A 20693-nucleotide genomic window follows, 5' to 3' on the forward strand; every position below is an offset into this window, starting at 1 on the left:
TTCTTAAATTTGAAATACAGATTCGATATTAAATCGATTTCGTTTCGATAATTGACACGTGTCCGCGTGTGCGCCATGAACTACTCTATATCGCGTGTTATTCTTTACCTACGATCCAAAATATTGGTAAATATTTAATTCTACACATATTAATTAAATAGGAGATTTTATTAAAAGAGATAATGTCAACGGCACGTGGTGCTTTAATAGTATTCGAAGGATGTGACAGGGCGGGAAAATCCACCCAGGTGAAGTTGCTGGTTAATGCGTTGAAACAACGTAACATTCCGGTCGAACAACGAGCGTTTCCTGGTAATCAGATTTTCTAACAATTTCGTACAGGTTTAAGCATATACTTATATCAGAGTAATTACCGATAGATTGATTTTCTTTCTCTATTTATCGTACATAACCTTGTCAAACGATAACTAAAATAATCAGTATTTGATTATATGTTGCTTTCAGATAGAACAACCGTCACTGGAGAAATAATAAATAATTATTTGAACAAGAAACTAGATTTTTCATTGGAAACAGCACATATGTTGTTTTCTGCAAATCGATGGGAATGCAAGGATGAAATGTTGAAATCTTTATATGGAGGTACTACTGTTGTCATAGATAGGTAAGTATCAAACTATGTATCGATCTCGAAATTACAATTTTTAAGTATAACGTAAATTATAAATATCGTTGCAGATACGCTGGTTCAGGTGCTGTTTATACAGCAGCTACAACCGGTAGATGTTTAAATTGGTGCAAAGCACCTGATAGCGGACTACCTTCTCCGGACGTAGTTGTATTCCTCGATGTTTCCAACGAAACTCAACGTTCACGTAGCAATTGGGGAGATGAGCGGTATGAAAATGATGAAATTCAATCACACGTTGCTTCTAACTATAAAAAAATAATGGATAAGACATGGTGCATAATTAATGCCGATGACGATAAATCAATGATACATTCCCAAATATTAAAGAAAATATTAGATATTATAGATCGAGTTAAAGATTTACCTGTTGGTAAATTATACGAATCTATAGAATCTGAGAATTGATATTAATAACTTAAACATACGTAATATACGTAACATATCAAGCATAATAACTAGATGTAAAACAAGCACGTTCTTGTATGTCAGTCTTTTCGTTTCTCGTTTTAATTCTTTAATGATAAAAGCTAGTAGCGTTATAGCACAAACCTAGCTCTTCTAAGAAGATGACGAAGAAAATGCGAATGCGTTGTAAATGTTAATATTCAGAGGTGATATATGGTGTATCCGTTGAATGAGAAAATGAACTTAGTACGGTCGATAGCACGATTAGCTTTCACATACGAAAACTTTTTGTCCACCGATTTATATTATTTAAAATTGTATAAACAAATATTATTGAAATCATACTTATTTCCATAGAGTAAGTAATCAAATTTATGTATACAAATAAATGTATACAATGAAATTAATAGTAAATATACGTTTACTGAAAGAAATAAAATAGGTTTATTTATTTTTGTTATGTAATATGTAACAGTTATTTCACGAAAATTGACGATTCGCGGCCTTAGATATAGTATTTATTTTTTGGTCTCTCAAAACAGTTAAAGAGATCTATTAAGCGTTTAAACGACAGGATGGTTATAAGAGATAAATTATCATTTTGGCATGGATAAGAAGTGCATGCTATTTTTTCATACGCGTGTTAATTCGTTCTTATAAATAACAGTTTTTAATTATTAATAACAAACAACACCAGTGAATATGGTATAAACTTCCATTTTGTAGTATATGTTAATTAAAGCATACTGATTCGAATCGATCGAAGGTAGTAGCAGAAATTATAATACGTTATATTCTATCAGTAACAGACTTGCTATTAGTACGAGTTGCCACAGTGATACGGCAGTGTATCATAAATCTCTGAACATCATCTACACATGTCGAATACTTGTATCAACTTCGATATCTATTACTAGACTGCGGATTTCTATGTAAATTCATGTTTTTGAAAATATAGCTAAGAAAATAGAATCTCGGTAGAAAATTGTTTTCCTATGGAGTATTATAGAAAGCACTATACTCTGGATACTTTATATATTTTTTCATATTACGCGTATTTTATGCAACTTTAATAGAGTATATCTTTGTTGCGACTTTATCGTTTCAGATATCAGAAGCAATAGCGGTATTCAGAATGATTCGATTATAAATATTTATATAACCCGATTTAAACTAAAAAAAACAATATCTCAAAAGAATATTCTTAAAAAGCTTAAAAATATTCTTCGTTATGTATAATTAAATAGAATTCTTAAAAAAATCGTCTTGTTTCGATACGCGTAGAAAAATAATTTATAAAATTTCTCTGCTTTGAAAATTTTTAGAGAAATTTTAATCCCTCGGAGAAATAAACGGACTTATGTTAAAAATACCCGATTCCACGATATTTTTATTACGCTGAGCACCGAAAGAATAATTCGTATCCGGAGAACCAAAAACGAAAGAAGTTTCGAACTGTTTAGACCAGTTATGATTCGTTTTTAATTTCTTTTCCCTTGGTTCGTTCGTTTCAGAATCGTCCTCGGAACTGTTGGAAAGAGAATTTTGTCGTTTCTGCTTCGTAATGTTCAAGATTTTCCGATGAACGGAAGGCAAGCTGCTCTCGTTGTTCGCGACTACGTTCGAACTTTGACTTCTGCTACGATTTTCCATGACTAGTCGAGGCGTATCTTGGCCAATCATTTCAGACGTAACGTTGCAGTTGTTCGTGGAGGTAGACGGTTGATTAAATTTGTCCAAAACGCTAGATCCTACCGTTCCTTGATTTGTGCACTCAGACCTGGCGTCACCTTGTTCGTTGTTTAAATGTTTAAACCGCGTCAGATTGTTTCTTATCGCGTTATGTTCAGAGTTCCTTATCGTTTTAGGATCAGTCACATCGATATTATCGATCAGGTTGTTGGTAGAGCTTGATTCGGTGGTTGAAATGGACGATGAAGTCAAAGCTTCGTCTACGACCGGTTGGAGAGACTCTCGTATTTCGTTCGCTTCTGTTTGAAACGTTTCATCTTCGAACGAAGTCGAACGGATAACATTCGGGTATTTCGATACAAAGGTATTTTTAATATTCCTCTGCTCGGACGCGCATCGATCGCCATTCCATTCCTTCGTAGAAAATCGTGTCTCGCTGTAAATTCTCTTTTGCGATTTTCTACGTCCGCTGCTCGCTTCGACTAGATTTTCCTTTATCGTGTTGCACGTTATCGTTGCTGTGCTTGCGTTACCGTTGACGCGACTCGTTACCATAGAACAGTCGTATTTTCTACATGCACGGTTCTTTACGTTTAGAGGCATCGCTCGAAGATTCCGATCGGATTCGTTCGGTAGCTTTGAAACAGTCGCTCGCGAGATACCTCGCGGCGTGTTTTTCAACGCAGAATCGACGGTATCGTCGTCGGTCTGTTCAACGTTTTTCCGGTTGGAAAGCTCGTAACAACGACATCGATGATTTTTTTCGTACGTCGCCGGTTCGCTCGAGAGACCGTCGTCGAACGTCACGAATTTTTTGAACGAGATACCGGCTTTCAAGCTGTTCCAGCAATCGCAATTGATCCGAAGAAAGCAGTCGTCGGTCCTAAAGTGGGTCCTTTGAAAGCTGAATACTATCAGTTCCCGCGGTATCGACTCCCATGCTTCGATCAGCGACGCCAGGATGTCGTCGAGATTCCATTTCATGGTATATCGCTTTAATCGCTCCGCGTACCTTCAACAACAAACGTTTCACCGTTGTTCGACAGCGAAGAAAATTAAGCAACATTCTCATCAAACTTTAAGAAACTTTTGCCAGCGGTGTACATTTGGAGGACAGTGTCCGAAATTGTCTAAAAATTACTGTCACGAGACTCACCTTCGTCTAAATACCATTTTAACGTAATGGAAAACGTCCCTTCGCAACGGTCGTAAAAATGCCGGGAAATCTTCGGGAAAGTAAACGAGCTGTACGTTGCTCGCTGCGAAATCCTTCAGCGCGCGAGCTCTGCCTCGTCGTAGAAACAGCAAGATCTTTCGATTAGACTCGATCATACGATCGTTCACGTTCGACAGCCAACTTTTGAAGAACTCGTCCCCGATGCAAGAATCCTCGCTGTGATTGTAAACGTGCTCTTTCGCCGTTATCTTGGACGCATACGGTCCGCAGACGAAGAGCGGTAGTTTCGTCGTTCCTGAAGAATTACAGCTCATTAAAACCGTCACTCGGTTCCTCGACGAATCGATCGCCCTTGGATCTTTGATCCCGTTGCACGGGATTCCCGAAGGGAGAACGTCCGAGTACATGGTCAGCTCGTCCGCGTGAAACAAATCCCTGTGCCTGTACTCGACTATCGTCGATCTCATCAGGTCGATCCAGTCGCGGTAATCGGTGAACATCGGTCCCGGCTGACTTATCAAATCGGTGGAGAAGCCGTATTCCTTCAAAAACGTAGTCAACCATCTGTCCGAGCATTTGAATCCTACACACGGTAACACCGAGAGAAGCAAAGTTTAATCGGCGGTCGACGCTAGCTGCATTTCCAACCGAAGCTACTCTATCGACTTTCTATGCGCTAAAAACAAAAATGAAGATAAAAAATATTATCAGCGGGATTAAGTACCGTTCGAGCCACTTATCCTTGCCAGTTCCAGAGCCTTCTCTCGCAGTAGACGTCTGTCCAACAGACTGTTCATCGCGTACTTCTTACAAGCCCATTCGAACAGTTGCTCCTTTACCGCTTTCATAGTGATCTTTTCGTTTATCTTGTTCGTGCTGTGTCGGAAAAGTATAATGTATCGGTAAGAATCGGCGATTTAATACGTTCGAAGGGTAAAGTTATTTCTCGAAGAGCATAGCTGCAGGATTCACTGATGATTTTCGATCGCCGATCGAACGTTGTTTCTCGTTCCTCGATTAGGCGGCTACTCGGCATCAATTTCAGAGGGATGCGTCGATTGGAATTTCAAAGCGCCCGAGCATGCTTCTTAATTGCTATCCTTTGCAATTTTCCGAAGGGAACCTTGTCACGTTGCAAAAACCGATAGGTTTCGTGGGGAAATTCGATGCTCGGTAACGAATACCAAAGAGCGGCAACAAGTTGCTGACGAGATCGATGGAAAAAAAACCAACCCACTCTCGAAAGCAATTTTCCAGAGAAGCGGGGTAAAAGCAGCTTTTATTTCCATGGATATGCGCGATGAGAACCGTTCCACGAATATCGCTCGTCTTGCACGCCGAGTTGGATTGCATTCCTCTGGGGCGTCGTCCTGACGAGACACTTTCCATCGTAAATTTTCATCTAATACGCTGCTTTATATTACCCTCTCCCTCTCTCTCTCTCTCTCTCTCTTTCTCTCTTCCTTCCTATTCCACTTTCCACACCCTGTAAAAAGCCAAACGCGGCTCTCGTTATTCCGACGTGGAAGCGACGCGATCCGTCCTGCGATCGATTAAATCAAATCAGTTACGTTCAATTGATTGGTGTTGTCGTTTATTCCAACGACTCGATCGCACGTTCGGAACGATTTTAAAAGTAATAATTTATCTCACGAACGATCTCAATTCGTTCGTAAGAGGTGACAGGATCGCGGAAATAAACAGCAAAGATACGATCCATTCGGAGCTGGAGCATCGCGAGCGAGCAAATCTGATTAATGGACGGCCGCAATCCCACGACCATTAGCGACATTTCGATGGGACAGGCTCGCGTATCGACGTTGTTCGAATCGGTGGATCTCGACGGGTCGAAAGTCGATGATGGATTTGTCGAAGAGCGTGATAAATTCTATCGGCTGTTGCATTTTTAATGGCCGACGAGAAAGGACGACGAAATGGTAAATAGAGTCGTCAAGATTCTTGTATCGAACGATTATTTCTAATCAGATCGACGGATAACGAATGACACGGAATGGCTGTGAAATAAACAGCTAGTTGTTTACGATGCGTTTGTACACCAGAGATATTAACACGACGATTGTCGTTTAGTCCGCAGCTTGGATTCGATGCGATTAGGTTGACAGTAGAGTGGCATTATCGTCATCCTCGCAGTTTCTAACACTCGTTATTTCACCGACGAGGAATCGATAAAACGCTCGTGATTTGTAGCACTTTGGCGAAAAAAAGGGATAACAAACGCGACAGGGTTGCTCGATAGGAAGCTAAATCCACTGGAGCGGTTTGTTATTCCGCTTCAGCCGTGTTCAATGATTCATAATTTAACGATGACTGAAGGAACGACGGACGTTCTAATGGCCGTAAGTGTACGTTCACTCGCGTTTGTTTGAATTAACGACTTTAATTCCGTTTTATCACGGCCGATTGAAGACCCCGGTTTCGTTGTTATTTACGCGGTTGCTGGGAAACGTTCGACCGCTTGCCGCGTCACCGGGGATGATGGTGCCGCGCGATTTCTCTTTAAGTTTCGCCGCATCCTCCTCGAGGAACAGTTAGTTAGTTTTCGTGACCACGCGACAGGTAACTCGCACCGTTTTTCATTCTCCGTTTTTCGTTCTCCGTTTTTCACCGTGCGACCCATCTTTTTACTCGTCCACAGCGTCTGTATCGCAAATTTCGCGATTCGCTCTCGCATTCGTTCTTCGCGCGATCCAAAGCATTCTCGATTTAAACGGACATCGTCGTCTCTACGAACGGAGAACGAGAGTGCGCGATTCGAATTTCCATCGTTAATGTTTATTCTCTCGGTTGGATCTTCTGGAAGTATTCTTCAGGATATTCGTCGAAGAAAGTATTCGTCGCGACGGAAGCGAGGTGTTTTCTCACTTGGTTTATTCGTTCTTTCGTTCGTAAATCATTAATTCGTCGCCAGAGGAACTTCGATTTAACGATCGACGCAGTTTCATTTCGTTTCTCGTAATTGGTCCTTTTCGATATTAAATCTCTTTTGGGAACGATCGCCGATACACAGCGCGGCGAATAAACTGGAAAAGCGTATCGAGCGCGGCTAACAAACAAATTATCGGCGACCGGACGATAAATCAGAGGGGAAAACGGTTTTGTATACGCGATACGAGTTCACCGGATTGTTCGTACTCGTACTCTTTTTTCCTTTTTTACTATTTTCCGCTTTCGCTAATATTTCAAATCGACGGTAGACGCTAAACTCGATTCGTTTCGAAATCGTAATCGACGACCCTTCGCGTAAAATCGCAGGCCGCGATAAAGTTCGTAAAATATGCGGCTAGGCTTCGACGCGCGTATTTTTCCACAGAATTTTCTTTGACGAAACGCGCGTGGAGATACCCCGCAGTTGGAAATTTCCGTGAGAAACAGCGATCACACGATAACGAGGAAAATGAATTTTTCAAAGTTGTTGGAAAAAGAATTGACGCGTTACCCGAGGAAAGAGGTTGTTCCATCGTCGAAAACTCGAGTAAAGCCGTTCGACGTTGAAAGTACGCTGGCGGAAGTGACCGAAGCGAGAAAATGTCAGGCGAGAAAGTATCACGGCCCGGATTCGCTATTGTACTCGGCGATTTACCCCATAGTTTTCATAATGAAAGTGTTGGGTTTGGCGCCGTACGATTTCACGGGCGACCAGCTAGTCCCGTCCAACTGGTATCTCCTATTTTCCTTCGTCTACATGGCTATCTATTCTTACACTATACACAACGTGTGCGTAAGATTCCTTGCCGTGCAGAGAGAGAAAGTGATCCTTAACGTGGTCGAAACTGCCAAGGTAATTGTAACATTTTTTCCAATCGCGCGATCGATCTCCACACGATCTTGCCGAAAGTAGCTAGGTTCGTCGGACGATTAACGATGCACGATGATGGCAGGTAATGGTGAACTACCTGATCGCTATGTACGATATCATATCGGTGATATTCACGAGGAAAGCGTTTTGCCGCATATGGAACGCGCAGCAAGACTTCGACGAGAGGCTCAGCCAACTGGGTTACCCGCGCAAGGAGGTAAAAACTCGGATAGCTGCGTGGATTCTTTTGATCAGTCAGATCGTTGTTTGGACGGTGGTTAATCAGAGCGGAATGTTCGCCTTCAACGAGACTTGGCTGTTCAATATGAGTTACATGTGTCTGTACGTCACCAACGCGACGTCCGTCTACAAGTTCTTCGGAATGGCGAGCTTTCTCGGCCAACGCTTTCATCAGCTGAACCAGATCGCGAGGGAGAATCTACCCTCGAGAGTCGGATACAAAAGCACCAGCGTCAGCAAAAAGGTGCGGCGTACATATCATAGTTAATTAAAACAGCGAAACGTAACACCGCGTTAACGTTTACTCGAAAAAGACCATCCAGGAATTGCACGACGAGTTGATGCTATCCGGCGAATCCCTGGGCTCCCTTTACTCGTGGTCGCTATTCTTCTGGCTAGGAAATTTGAGCGTACACATCATCAGCAATCTCTACTTTATCATCGATTGGGTCATCGTGACCAACGACTACAACTTATCTTGGCCTCTGATATTCAACATGAGCTCGTGGCTTGTCGGATATATGGGGCAGCTTTTGGCCCTGCACATCGTCTGCGATTACACGATAACCGAGGTAACGTCGATCGTTCTCCCTTCTATTTCTATTCGTTTCGTAAATTAGTCGTAACGTTCGAGCAGAGATTTTAACGGAAGGATCGCAAATTCCAGGCTAATTTCATGGCTGTGACCCTGGTCGAATGGGACGCGAGAATAGTCGAGAGATATCCATACAATGCGAGTATTTTGATATAAATTTCATAGTTTTACCGAAACCATCGTACACGATCGTTCGTATCTTTTTTACAGGATACCGTTCGTACTACGCTGCACTTTCTCAATAGACGGCTTCGTTTCTCCGCCGGCGGTCTCTTCGACGTCAAGTTGTCATTGCTCTGCTCGGTAAATATATTTTCTATCTTTTCTGCGGAAAAGTAGACTTTAATTACGAACGTACTTGCCTCTTCTTCCTTACGCATCAACCAACCCAAAGAAAAACCCGTCTTTATCTCGTCGGTCGTACCAATCTCGTTACCTTACTTTCTATCCCACCAAAGCGAGAGATTAATTGGATTTCGCTTAATAACCACGATCTCCAAATGTTACCTAGATCGTACCGTCGTAAATTGCATCGCGAAAAAGCATCCGAGAGGTTACCGTAACTCGCTCCTCGATATCCCGTTCGGTTTCGTGGCAAAGCTGAAACGAGTTCGTAATAACAGTTGCACGCCAAGTTTGTCCAATTTCCAGCAGACGCTTCCAGCAAAATCGTTCATCGCGATCCCTCGTTACGGTTCGGCTCTCCATTGCTATTTTAATATGAACCAGACGCTCGACGAACGATCAACGACCCGTTTTTTAAAGCTGCTGTTCGAAAAAAATGTCGCTATTGTTTGCAGATCGTCGGAGTGATGTCGACGTATCTGATAATCCTTTTGGAGTTTCCTTCGACTTCATCTTGAGCAACGACACGGAAGAAAGAAGCAAGCAACGTTCCAAAAAATTCGATAAGATCGTTCGTCTTTCCATCACGGACCAAACACTACCATTTTTCATCGGTTTTCTGGCGCATTCGCGTCCGCTCGGTCGTATATTCGTGAAAACTATTTTCTCGCCGGTAAGTAGTACGTTCAGGCTTTTCACGTACCACCAGATCTATAAGTATACCCGTGCATTTGCATCGGAATTGGTATCCGGATTTGCGCAAAGGCAATCGAATTTGATATTTTTCCGGAATTTACGTTCTCGTTCGATAGAAATTCTCCGATTGTAGCGACCAGGTGCAACGTTTCCCTCTCTGTTCCGCTTTTCCGGATAAATAAAGGTTATCCCGGCGAGACGTAACATCCTCGGCGTTATACGTTAGAACGATCGTGTACGGTGGTTGGATGCGGATGCCAGTTTAAAGGAGAGCGGCTGACTCCTAACGAATTTAGCGGCAAATTTTACGATGTTGTTCGATGAAGATGCATCGCGACGAGATATAAGATACAGAAAGCGAAATCATCGAGCCCCGTGCGACGAAGCGAGATCCGTCTCCGAGCGTGTCTGGCTACGCCCATTGCTCGCGTTAATCCTGTCGCGATCCTCGAACCTTTTCCGTTTCGATCGAGAGGCGAATCTTCGATATTTTCGAGACGAAACCTGCAGTTCGCGTGCAGCGGGCTTAAGAGATTATAAAGGAGTTGCGATCAGACGTTGAATTTCTCTCGACGGAAAAGCGTGACAAAAAGATAAATAGAATTTTTCTGACGACAGACTCGAATGAAAAAGGAACGACCTTTTTTCCACGACTAGCGGCAAAGGAAAAATAAAACGATCATCGACATCGGACATCGGTGAGCGCAGACACGTTGCGGCAATTTTCCAGGCCATCACCCTGGAAAATTGCTTCTTCTCTCGTTCTGTCGTCTTCCTTTTTTCCCCTGGTGAACGCATCGACGCTGCGTGCCAATTTCACCTTGTACCCGTGTAACTTTATCAGTCGATTAAATTATTAAGATCTCAACGCACATCCTTTCGCATCTTTCCGCCACTCCCTCGGATCTCGCGATCAACGACGCTCCTTTCGTTCCGTACTCGGCGAAACCGCTAGATCGACCGGTAAAAGCAAATTCAAAAAGACACGACCTCCGATCGTTTCTTCTTCGTCCGCTTCGCGATGATCTTTCTATTCGTCACGTTCGCTTCTCGATGCGTTTCCCTCGGAACTGTGTACGAGCCACGACAGGAAACGTACAATCGTGGTAGAACGACGACGATTAGGAGAAATCATCGACAAAGCGAATAGCAAAGGAGGTAACGATGTAACGGCAAGGGAGTTTAACAGTTCTCTATAGACCGAAACGCGGTTATAGCGAGTTCAATCTGGGATTTAAGTTGTACGTAACTGCGTCGTCGTTGGGACAGGTCTGCCTTTGCCTCGGCCAAGACAAAGGATAAGCTTCCGAAGGAGCGAGGCAATTTCGTAGGTGTGTGTCTGCTAGCTGGATAGCGTTTCATAAATCTTAATCTTTCGAGGATTTGGTCGGCTATTTTCTTGCCTGGCGACCAGACAAACGAAACGTTATCCGAAAAGCCGAGCTAACTAACTCGTTACGTTCGATTAACGTTCCATACCGATTGTAAATCCATAGGAATTAACACGATCAGGCCGAGAAGCGGTGGCAAACGGTTCGATAAATTACAAAGTGATACAGCGATGACGGACGGCTGCTTTAATCAACCGCCGTGAATCGATACGGCCGAACGCTCGTCAAATTATGCAAGCTTTTTTCGCTGATACAAACAAGAGATTCGATAAGAGTAAATCGTCGATCAGTATCTGCTCGTGTATCTTCGTTTGCCTCGAAACCATTCGCGTAAACGCCCTCTGAAACGTCGTTGCCTAATTAATTGGTATCAATTTGTGGTGATCCGGTGCAACGTAAACAGGTCCGATTCGTCTAATTTTATTGGCTACCGAAAGCGGATGCAATTTATACCAATATCCACGTCCTGCTTAAACGGCCACAGACACTAATTACGATCCGCTGATTAATAGTTTTGTTCAAATACAGCTTTTAATTCGTTCGACCATTTTATTTTTACCCTCCCTTCTCCGTTTCTTAAGAACCAAGGAATAAACGAATCGAATAAAATCCCAATGATGCGAGTATTTCGCGCGAGCTAGTTGGAAATTTCGTCGGGAAGAATCGCGAACAAAGGGGACGTGTTCTTTCGCGAATGTTTTTCTTTCGAGGTAATTAATTACCAGCGCGACTGTTTTCGTGGCAATTTCATTTCGAAATCGAAGAACGCTTGGTCGCACGGTACGAGCGATTTACGACTGTACTACGTACACCGTGTGTTATTTTAATATCAAGATGTATATGCTTGAGACGCAAACTCGTATTGTAAATTTATGTCCACGCGTGTACGCGTCTCTATCGTTATCGGAGATAACGTTGTAACTAATCGTCACAAAGTTATAACGTTATCGCTGATCGACGTCGACCAAATTCTTCCTGCCCTTAAACAAATTTATTCTCCTTTATTCTTTCGAAATTCGAAAAATGACGCACATCCTACGTACCGTACACGATGTTCGGCGATGCTGTTGATAAAAATTTGCCGGCCTTGACACGTACACGGATCACCAACAATTTCCAGGTACGTCGGCCAACGTAGTTTCAGCGGTGACGGTAATGTCTGACCGTCACGACCCGCGCTAAGCGTCGTTAGGTATCTGCGCCGCAACCGTGTCCGGCGCGTACGAGCATTCTACGTCGCTGTATCATTTTATCTAGCGCGAGCAAGATCGCACCTTTATGGCCCCACGAGATCCGAGACGTTTTCATAACATCATCGCGATCTTTCGTGATAGCCGTTTCATCGCTGTGAAATGACAAGCGCAAGGACGAACATCGATCGCACCGCGTAACCGGGTTTATCGACGATGCTACTGGATCGTTCTCCGCCTCGTTGAACTGGTGACGCGAACGAGAATCTCGCGTACGATACCACTGACAGGACGATACGACTGAAAAGATTGCCGATTTAAAACTTAGTTCTATCGTTATCCTATCGACGTACGTGCGCGTGCACACAAAAAATGTATATCCTTTGAATCGACAAGATTACAGTACACGTATGTATAGCATTTTTTGACACGCGTCGAATTTTGAACAAATTCTAATCTTATAAACGATAACGATTCGCTTCGATTACGATAGACTTGAGCGACTCGATCGGAACAAGCAGAGTGAAATTACGGCTCTCCTTTCTTTTTTTTCACGGTGATCCGATCAGTCCGTGTCCAGATTATTCGAGGAGCTGCGCTTCTTCAGATCCTAACGCGTTAGGTGAAAATCTTGCTTTCCACTAAGCTTCTACTCCCTTATAGAAGCGGATATATAAGGAGGACTTGAAATTTGCATCGAGAATTTTTATTGAAAAGACAAGATATTAAAATATATGAAAGAGCTAAAAAAAAACACCTAAGTCTAACTATGTATAAACGTAAATTGTACGATAAATAGAAATGTACAATTCGTAGAAGTAATCACATCTACGTAAGCTTAACTACCTCTCGCTTATAACACAATTCGACGCATGGCACAATTACGTGACACTGGTAAATCTGCAGATCGTAAAGTACATGTAGCGTCAAGTTCTAGTACACTGTAAGATATTTATTCTTCACAGAAATACCACGACGGTAGAATTTTTTTTTTTCTTTGCTCTTACAGCGGTTTGCTTGCGCACGTTATTTTACACTCGTATCCTCGTTTCGCGTTTCCAGGTGGCAACGAAAGGAAACGAAAGAGGAGGAATTTTTAGAAATAACTTTAAAATCGAAAATCTATTCTATCGCACGCACGATAAAAGTCTTTGCAAGAAAGTTTCCGTTGGAAACGATAAGTAAGACTTAACGTTTTGTGTAATTTCTGTCAGCTAGTTTCTGTTTCTTTTACCACGTTCCAGAGCTTTGAATTAAAAACTGTGATCGAATGTTTCGCGTTTCGTACCTTACGAAAAGGACAAATTTTTAAAACCGTTAAAATACCTGCAAATACAAAAATAAATAGAATTCTCGCGATTTAATTAAACTACAAAGTTCGCTCGTTTAAAGGAAACAGTCACAATCGGCGTGTTGAAAAGATCTCGTAAAACATTTGTTTCCAAATATACGGGACTATCACGCGACAGAATTACCTATGTACGTGGTTTATAACGTATCGTTAAAAAGAACTCGCGTACAATTCTAAAACGACGTTTACCTAAATCTACAAACATTTCAAAAGCGCCCATCCGATCCGACCTTCTAAACCGTTCGCTGCAACGTATCTACAATATCGAAAAGTGCTAAAACGATCATGAAATACGCAATAACCACAATTATTTGTATTACAAATTCGTAAAAAAAATTTGTACCGTCGATTTCGTTACATCGTATCATCGTATATCGAGCGACAATCAGATCTGGAAATAAGTCTTGTCAAAGCTGCCTAACTAATAAACTAATTTCACGGTATCTATGCCAATCATATAATAATGTAATAATATAATATACCGATTTCATCTTAAAATAAACGAATCTCAACCGAGGGACCGCTTGCGTACAATCGTATCGTCGAATTAAATTAAACGTCGAAAGTCAGATCGTTCAACGATGACGATTGCACCTGGGCGTTCATGTACATTCTAGTATCGATGGGCTTCGCGATAGCATGGTGAGATTCCAAGTCGCGTTGAGCCGGAGAGCGGGTGTTGAGATTGGTTTTAGCTTCTTCGTAAATGCTGTTTCTCTTCAACGACAGAGCGTCATCCTAAATGTTGGACCTAGGTCTCTCGATACTTTGTGACTTGGGAATGTCGTAAATTGGCTCCTCTTTCCTGTTTGACTTCGACTTCCACATCCATGGTATTTCGTTCTCGGATTTAGATAAGAATCTTCTGGGGACGTCGTAGTGGTTGGTCACGTTCGACGAGGAAAGGTCGCTGCAGCTTCTTCGAAACTCCACCTCGTACAGGTCGTTCTTAATGATCGTCGGTGGCGAGACATTACTGTAATACGTGTGATAAGAGCTGTTAAATTTCTCCAAGCTGTCCATCTTAGTCGGGGTAACGAACGGATTTTCCGGGATCTTTGGTACGCATGGATGTTCCGGTAGCCTGGGTACAAGTTTGTCGACCGAATGCGAAAGGAATCGAATGGTCTGGGAAGGGGGAGGATAGGACGGGCCAAGATCCAGCTTCACGTCCTCGCGTGGCACCTCCGTTAAAACCAGCTGTTTCCCCTTCTGGTTACTGCGATACGAACGAACGAACGTGTTACTTTGTTGCTTAACGAGTAATAATGTTTATTTATAAAATTATAAGAATATCAAGTACCTACTCCACAGAACTATACGTATCGCAAAAAGCTTCGCCCTTTTCTTCGTTCGATTTGTTCCTCGATTTGAAAGTTTTCAGCTCGCTTCTTCTGTTAGATTCGAAAGAGTTGGTGGTTTCTTGATGACGTATCACGTCCGCCACGGAAACCAGAGAAGTTATAGACATAGAGGAACAAGATCTCTCGTCGTATCCAACATCTTGGAATTCTTGCGATTCCTCGCTCAGGTTTCTTTCCGACGAGAACCTTTTGACGAGCTTCCCTCTGGTGAACGAACAGAGCAGCTTCTTGAGCGATCTTTTCCGCGGCAGCCTCTTTCCGGTGACAGGTATCCAATCGATGGTAGTGTTCTCGACGTCGATCGGTTTCTTCAGAAATGCCCCGATTATCTTTGGAGATTTATCGACGTGTGAAGTTTCTGGCAACGTCGAATTATCGCTCCTCGGGGACTCGATCAAGGTACTCGTTGTTGGAAGAGAGTAGTCGGATGAAAAAATAGTTTCTTCCGATGAATGCACGTAGGAATCGACGCTGGTCTCGTCGGAACTCTTCATCGAGTCGGAAGAGTAATTTTTTCGCATCAGCTCTGCTCTTGTGAGGCAATTAGGGGATCTCGAGGAATCGGAACTAGGAGGCAAGAAAGTCGAGCAGAGTTCCAGACCAGGAGCTTCGCGACCGAAAGCAGTCAAGATCATCTTTGATTTGACCGAGTTCTTTGAATTTTCTAACTCTCTTAGTCTTCTCCGAATAAGTCTGTTATTCTCCCACGTATCAAAAATTCTGTCCTCGGATGACAAGGTGCTTCCGTCAAATTCGTCGACGTTCGTACTGTTTCGGTTCGAACGAGAGGAATCGTTTTTGAAAGGATTGCAGAATCTTCTGGATCTTTCCGTCCACGATTCCAGCTTAGCAGCGTTCGACTTATTTTCTTCCGGACTTTTTTGAATCTCCTGCGCGGTCTTCGAATCGTTATAAATCTTGTATTTCTCTTCGAAAATTTCGACGATCCTCTTGACAAAGTTCTTCTGCTTGTATTCGTCGATTTCTCTCTTCTTTTTCAAAGGCGAGAGACGACCCTTTTCGAAATGGGAAATAATGTTCCTCAAATTCGACGTTTCTCGAGGTTTCCGCGTCGATTGAAAAATTATCCGCGAACTATCGGACTCGTGGCTGTCGCACGGTCCGCCGTTGTGCACAGCTCTCATCGTATTTCCAGCGCTTGCAGTACCGACTGCAACTTTGTTCTCCTTCGCCGAACGATTCTCAAACCAGTCGATCCAATTTCCCGTCATAAGCTCTATCACGTCTATCTCGTCCTTTCCTTGTTCCCCCTCGTCCTCTTCCCCCTCCTCGAACTATAACAGAATAAAAAAAAAGAAAAGGTAAATTTGCAAATGCGTTAATACAATTTCTTGCTCGTTATTAAGTATTCCGATTATTGGCAAAGTTTTCACAGATAATAGAAAGGATGCGTGGAACAACCAACCTCCTTGTTTTTTCTCATCATCGCTTTCACGAAGATATTCATCCTCGTCGTACTTGTTTTAGCAATCTTACGTATTTTAAGTTTCACCGAGTCTAAGCTCTACACTGTTGCATGGGATTACTACGATTAAACCGAATTAAATTCACGTTAAGAATTTTGGTTAGTGTCCAGATCGATGACGCGATTCACGCAATTGCATGTTAAATCACACTTTCGGCGTAAACTCGATGTCGAATGCTTGAAATTTGGTCATTAAGTGGGAAAGTCCAGCGATTAACACAGCCTATTTATACTTCCAGGGATATACCTGGCAACCTGTCCTGTTAGAAGGAAGAGGTCAAGTCGGATTTATAATTAGGGTCAAGTCGAGGCTTGGTATATTTCGAAACTTTCTACCAACGTTCCATCGACTAATTTCTATATAATTCATAATATTTATATTTGGATAAATTAATTAGCTTTCGCCGACTTAACTCTTTTATCCTAAAACGATTCAAAATATACCCCTAAGCGGTATAAAATCGATACTCGGTAGCAATGCTATTTTGCAAAAAGATATTCCGACCTCGCTTTTTCGTTTTTCCATTTTTTCCACTTCATTTTTACACCGAGCCATAAAGCTGGCATGGTAATTGAATCGGGACACGCGGTGCAAGTCACAGAGAAAAAGCGTGTGGACGCGCAACCAGCGTCGATGATTAATTGCTCGTCGTTCTTGAAAATTCCTACCTACGCGGATTCAAAAAATAAAGGAACGCGAGAATAAGTGGAAATAGAGATGTTCCTCGTCGTACGAATCCCGATGTATTCGACGTATAACGAAAAGATAATTGGATATAACGAAGATCACACCGATTAAGAAAATCAACACGAACATCGTGTACTTTTGTTAAATTAATGAAATTGTTGTTCGTACGCCCAAGGATCGGACGTATCGTTTCTCCTCTGTGTATACAATTTCCATCGTTCTCGCGATATAGATTTTCCGTTTATTAAAACAGGATCATGCAAATTTATCGGGCGATTGGCGAATGCAAATTTCGGTATCGGCAGGACGCTACTCGACCGTCCCCGTTCCTGAGGTCCGGCTTATTCGACCTCTTTAACGACCATACCTGCCAAAAGTAAGCTTCCTTGCAGAAACGACGAGAAACAAAACAATATTCTGGGATTTTCCAACGGGACAATATATCGTCCTTGCTAAGAAATATCGGTACAACCAGTAGGTTGCCACCGTAATCGATCGGCATTCGACAGAATGGTTTTACCGATTCCCTGTGAGCGTATCGATGCCGAATACCCATCAGGGATTAAAATGAATCGAGGAGAATTTCAAACGAGGGAATTCCGTAGAATAAGTTGACTCGTTTGTTCGTTCGGTATTAAATATTACGTTCGGCGGAGACACCGATTGATACGAGGAAATTGTACGGAGGAAGGTGAAACAATTGCAATTTTTCTCGTCGTCTTTCGAATACTTGAAAACCACCGACACGTCGCATCCTCGTAGACGAACGATTACCATTCTGCAGACTAATCGGATTCTGGGATATTAATCGCGTTGCAGAAAACGACGTTAGTGGCCCGAGTAAACGTAAAACACGCCGTAGCCGTAAATAAGCAGATAGTTTCAGAAATTTCACGAACGCGTATTAAATCGAATAACGCGAATAATACGTCGACCTTGATTATTTAGTTAGTCGCGTACAGTAAAATTTATAATTACCGTTCGATTAGATCAGATATGATAAAATAATATTGAAATTTTCAAAATATCCACCGTATTGGATACATGGCTTTTCAGTCGTGAAAAATTACTTTACGAGTTTTGTGCAGATACCTACCAAAGAGAAAGCCGATAATTCGACGAATAAGGTTTTCTCCGCTTTTCTTTTGCACGAAAGAAATTAAAATATCGATGGTTGTATCGCTTAATAGGTATCGCGTTGCGACATAAAAATCCGTCCTATCGCTGCAGAGAGAAATTGTTACGTACGGGCGAGCCTGAACGAAGAAATGGAATTTAGCAGTGGATTAAACATGAATGGAGGAGAAAAGGACGACCGATAGGATCGTGGGCCACGACGAAGATTACGATATCTCTGTATTCAACTGGCTCGCGGCAAATCAGGATATCGATACAATTCGCTTGCATCTACCGGTCTTTTCTCGCGTCAATTCTCATACAGTTCGTGTTTAATATCACGTTGCGCTAATTGCCCGTGGAAGTTAAATACGCGAGACAAACGGATACGCGGCTAGAGAAAGAGGGAAATTGAATTTCACGTAAACTCGTGCAACGATCGGTGCAAGCTCTTCCAATTTTCTCGTTTCTTTGTACGATCGACAATTAGAGAAAGTTACTGTAGTTGCGACGTTACAATTTTCCCGTAATCGGTGTAATTCTCGGCGAGAAGCCTTCGGTCGAATCCAATCTTCTCGATGAAACGTGAATTAACGCGATACAATTCTTTTGGTATTAACGAGACGGCTACAAGGAATTTACAAGACGAGCCAAAAAGTCAAGTTGATAGAGCGTTTGAAATATTTGCAATGTGTACACGGTGGACGAAATAAAGCGCTACAAGTTCTTAGGGATTACCGTACATATGCGTTTCTTATGAATTTTCGAGGTAGGTCTTCCACTTATTTTTAAATCTAACGAACTATGAATTTTTATTCCTTACGCCTTACATACACAATACGAACACGAAGATAGTAATTTCCATGGGGAGACATCCTTCGTATCGTTTACCTGCATTAGTTAGGTAAAGTAGAAGGTAGGATGCGCGTCATCGATTGATATTTATTACCGAGTATGCTGTTTGGATTTATGGTATTCGTTATTTTTATTGTCACATCACCGTCGCCTCTGTATTAGAATCAGACAGAAAGACACGTATACCCGACACAGCGTACAGAAACTGCCCGATTCTTTTAATCCAACATCCATAAAATTCCAGTAAATGTTATAGTAAATTTTTAGTCTGAACGTGTATTCGTTTTACGAATAAAATTTACCGATAATAATAAATTCAACAATGACGGGAAACTCAAGAATCGAAGAGAAAACGTTGGACACGCTATCGTTAAAAGGCAACTCGATACGAAGAAGCACCTCTGTGAAATTATTACTTCCATCTTGCAACGAAAAAACAAATGCCGATCGCGTAATCCTTAGCCGACTCGATAGCCGCTTATTTCCTCATTTCCGAACACGGGAGAGCATTTTCTCTCTAATTTCGCTTCGGCTCGTCCCGTCTGTTTATGTCAGAAATTTAGTTGCAAAGAAATCCGATTGAAACGACGTAATTAGAACACGACAGGTTCAGCTCGCGATTATTCGTACCGATCAAAGCCAGTTACACGACGATCAGTATCAGAAACTGTGTTACGGACTGCCTACCGCTTAACTCTTTATCCTTTCTCGAATTTGTCGAATTTGTTTCGAGCCGCGTTACGTACAACGTTCTTCGATTTTACGGAGAACTTAACTTATCGATGATTTCGTTCACGCAGGATGGAATCGCGCCATCGGCTACACTTCTTTCAGATCGCCCGGAGAACGACGAGAAACGCAACGAGTCTTGACAAGGATAAAGCTTCCGTCGAGAAAAGTTAACGAGACGATGTACGATTCTGATCCTGCTAGACCATCTCCTGTAAAATTAACGCGGTTGATAACGAAGCCTACGAATATAGACTTGTTTCTAAATAATTTGAAACATTTTATTTAATTTTTCATTGCCAATTCAATCGCATTAATCTTTCGAACGAATAAATAAATCAGTAAATAAATATTCTGCTTATGTTTTAGGATTTCTCTTTTGGATTTAGATTTTCCTCTAGAAATATTCTTTCTTATTCACCGTACGTTGTAAAATATTTGCAATAATGAGTTGACATTAGACACTCTCTACGCGTTTTGCGCTATAATCGGGATTTATATGACAAATATATTAGAAGCGATAGATACAGTTTGGTCCACGTATACGCACGGTACACGATCGAGTCTTTTTATCAAGCTGTTTGCACGAATGCTCGGTCGCTTAGAGTTTCAGAAATACCAAGAAGAACCGTACGTAGTAAGTAACACGGTTGCAAATAGCTGTTAACGACCCTCGTTTTTAATTACGGTTGTAAATTCGAATTTTGCGACACTCGGACAGGTTTAAAAAGCACAATGCAACAATAAAAATATACGATGCCGTTGACTTGCAAATTGGCTTAACACGAAAATCTACGTTTATTACCGTAATACCTACCTGGTCGAGGTTCCATTGTTGAAAAATGGGTAGCTCGTTCGTACCTTTTGCCTGCTCATCCTAATCACGCCAGACTTTTGTATCACG

General features: G+C 42.1%; 4 protein-coding genes across 4 annotated transcripts in view; 2 read left to right on the forward strand and 2 right to left on the reverse strand.

Moving 5' to 3' along the window:
• The first annotated feature begins 49 nt into the window (after positions 1–49).
• Positions 50–1726, forward strand: LOC139985830 (thymidylate kinase). The gene is made up of 3 exons (XM_072000625.1): positions 50–312; positions 466–625; positions 700–1726. Exons 1-3 carry the CDS (start codon positions 183–185, stop codon positions 1055–1057), a joined length of 648 nt encoding a protein of 215 aa, XP_071856726.1. The 5' UTR covers positions 50–182; the 3' UTR covers positions 1058–1726.
• Positions 1727–2324: 598 nt separating this feature from the next.
• On the reverse strand, positions 2325–5215 carry LOC139985424 (uncharacterized). Its single transcript, XM_071999839.1, has 4 exons — positions 5160–5215; positions 4651–4802; positions 3906–4509; positions 2325–3761 (listed from the first exon to the last, which is right to left on the reverse strand). Exons 1-4 carry the CDS (start codon positions 5213–5215, stop codon positions 2390–2392), a joined length of 2184 nt encoding a protein of 727 aa, XP_071855940.1. The 3' UTR covers positions 2325–2389.
• A 2055-nt stretch (positions 5216–7270) lies between these two features.
• Positions 7271–20326, forward strand: LOC139985833 (uncharacterized). Its single transcript, XM_072000629.1, has 7 exons — positions 7271–7725; positions 7826–8227; positions 8298–8555; positions 8651–8714; positions 8787–8881; positions 9379–9596; positions 19861–20326. The coding sequence occupies exons 1-6, from the start codon at positions 7342–7344 to the stop codon at positions 9439–9441; spliced, it is 1266 nt and encodes a 421-aa protein (XP_071856730.1). The 5' UTR covers positions 7271–7341; the 3' UTR covers positions 9442–9596; positions 19861–20326.
• LOC139985821 (uncharacterized) overlaps positions 12938–20693 on the reverse strand; it is a 49398-nt gene continuing 41642 nt past the window's right edge. The window contains exons 2-3 of the mRNA XM_072000610.1: positions 14859–16210; positions 12938–14770 (exon numbers count right to left, since the gene is read on the reverse strand). Of these exons, the coding sequence (XP_071856711.1) occupies positions 14290–14770; positions 14859–16147 (1770 nt within the window). The 5' untranslated portion in view covers positions 16148–16210 and the 3' untranslated portion in view covers positions 12938–14289. The remainder of the gene's footprint in view (positions 14771–14858; positions 16211–20693) is intronic.

Source organism: Bombus fervidus, chromosome 3 (genome assembly GCF_041682495.2).
Source record: "Bombus fervidus isolate BK054 chromosome 3, iyBomFerv1, whole genome shotgun sequence".
Classification (NCBI taxonomy): Eukaryota; Metazoa; Arthropoda; class Insecta; order Hymenoptera; family Apidae; genus Bombus; species Bombus fervidus.

Coding starts and splice junctions, on each gene's coding strand:
- LOC139985830 (XM_072000625.1), top strand. CDS start 183: ATGTCAACGGCACGTGGTGCTTTAATAGTATTCGAAGGATGTGACAGG. Junction 313..465: donor CGAACAACGAGCGTTTCCTG/GTAATCAGATTT, acceptor TGTTGCTTTCAG/ATAGAACAACCGTCACTGGA. Junction 626..699: donor ACTACTGTTGTCATAGATAG/GTAAGTATCAAA, acceptor ATATCGTTGCAG/ATACGCTGGTTCAGGTGCTG.
- LOC139985833 (XM_072000629.1), top strand. CDS start 7,342: ATGAATTTTTCAAAGTTGTTGGAAAAAGAATTGACGCGTTACCCGAGG. Junction 7,726..7,825: donor ACGTGGTCGAAACTGCCAAG/GTAATTGTAACA, acceptor CGATGATGGCAG/GTAATGGTGAACTACCTGAT. Junction 8,882..9,378: donor AGTTGTCATTGCTCTGCTCG/GTAAATATATTT, acceptor TATTGTTTGCAG/ATCGTCGGAGTGATGTCGAC.
- LOC139985424 (XM_071999839.1), bottom strand. CDS start 5,215: ATGGAAATAAAAGCTGCTTTTACCCCGCTTCTCTGGAAAATTGCTTTC. Junction 4,803..5,159: donor AAAATTGCTTTCGAGAGTGG/GTTGGTTTTTTT, acceptor TTTCCGACACAG/CACGAACAAGATAAACGAAA. Junction 4,510..4,650: donor AAGGATAAGTGGCTCGAACG/GTACTTAATCCC, acceptor TACCGTGTGTAG/GATTCAAATGCTCGGACAGA.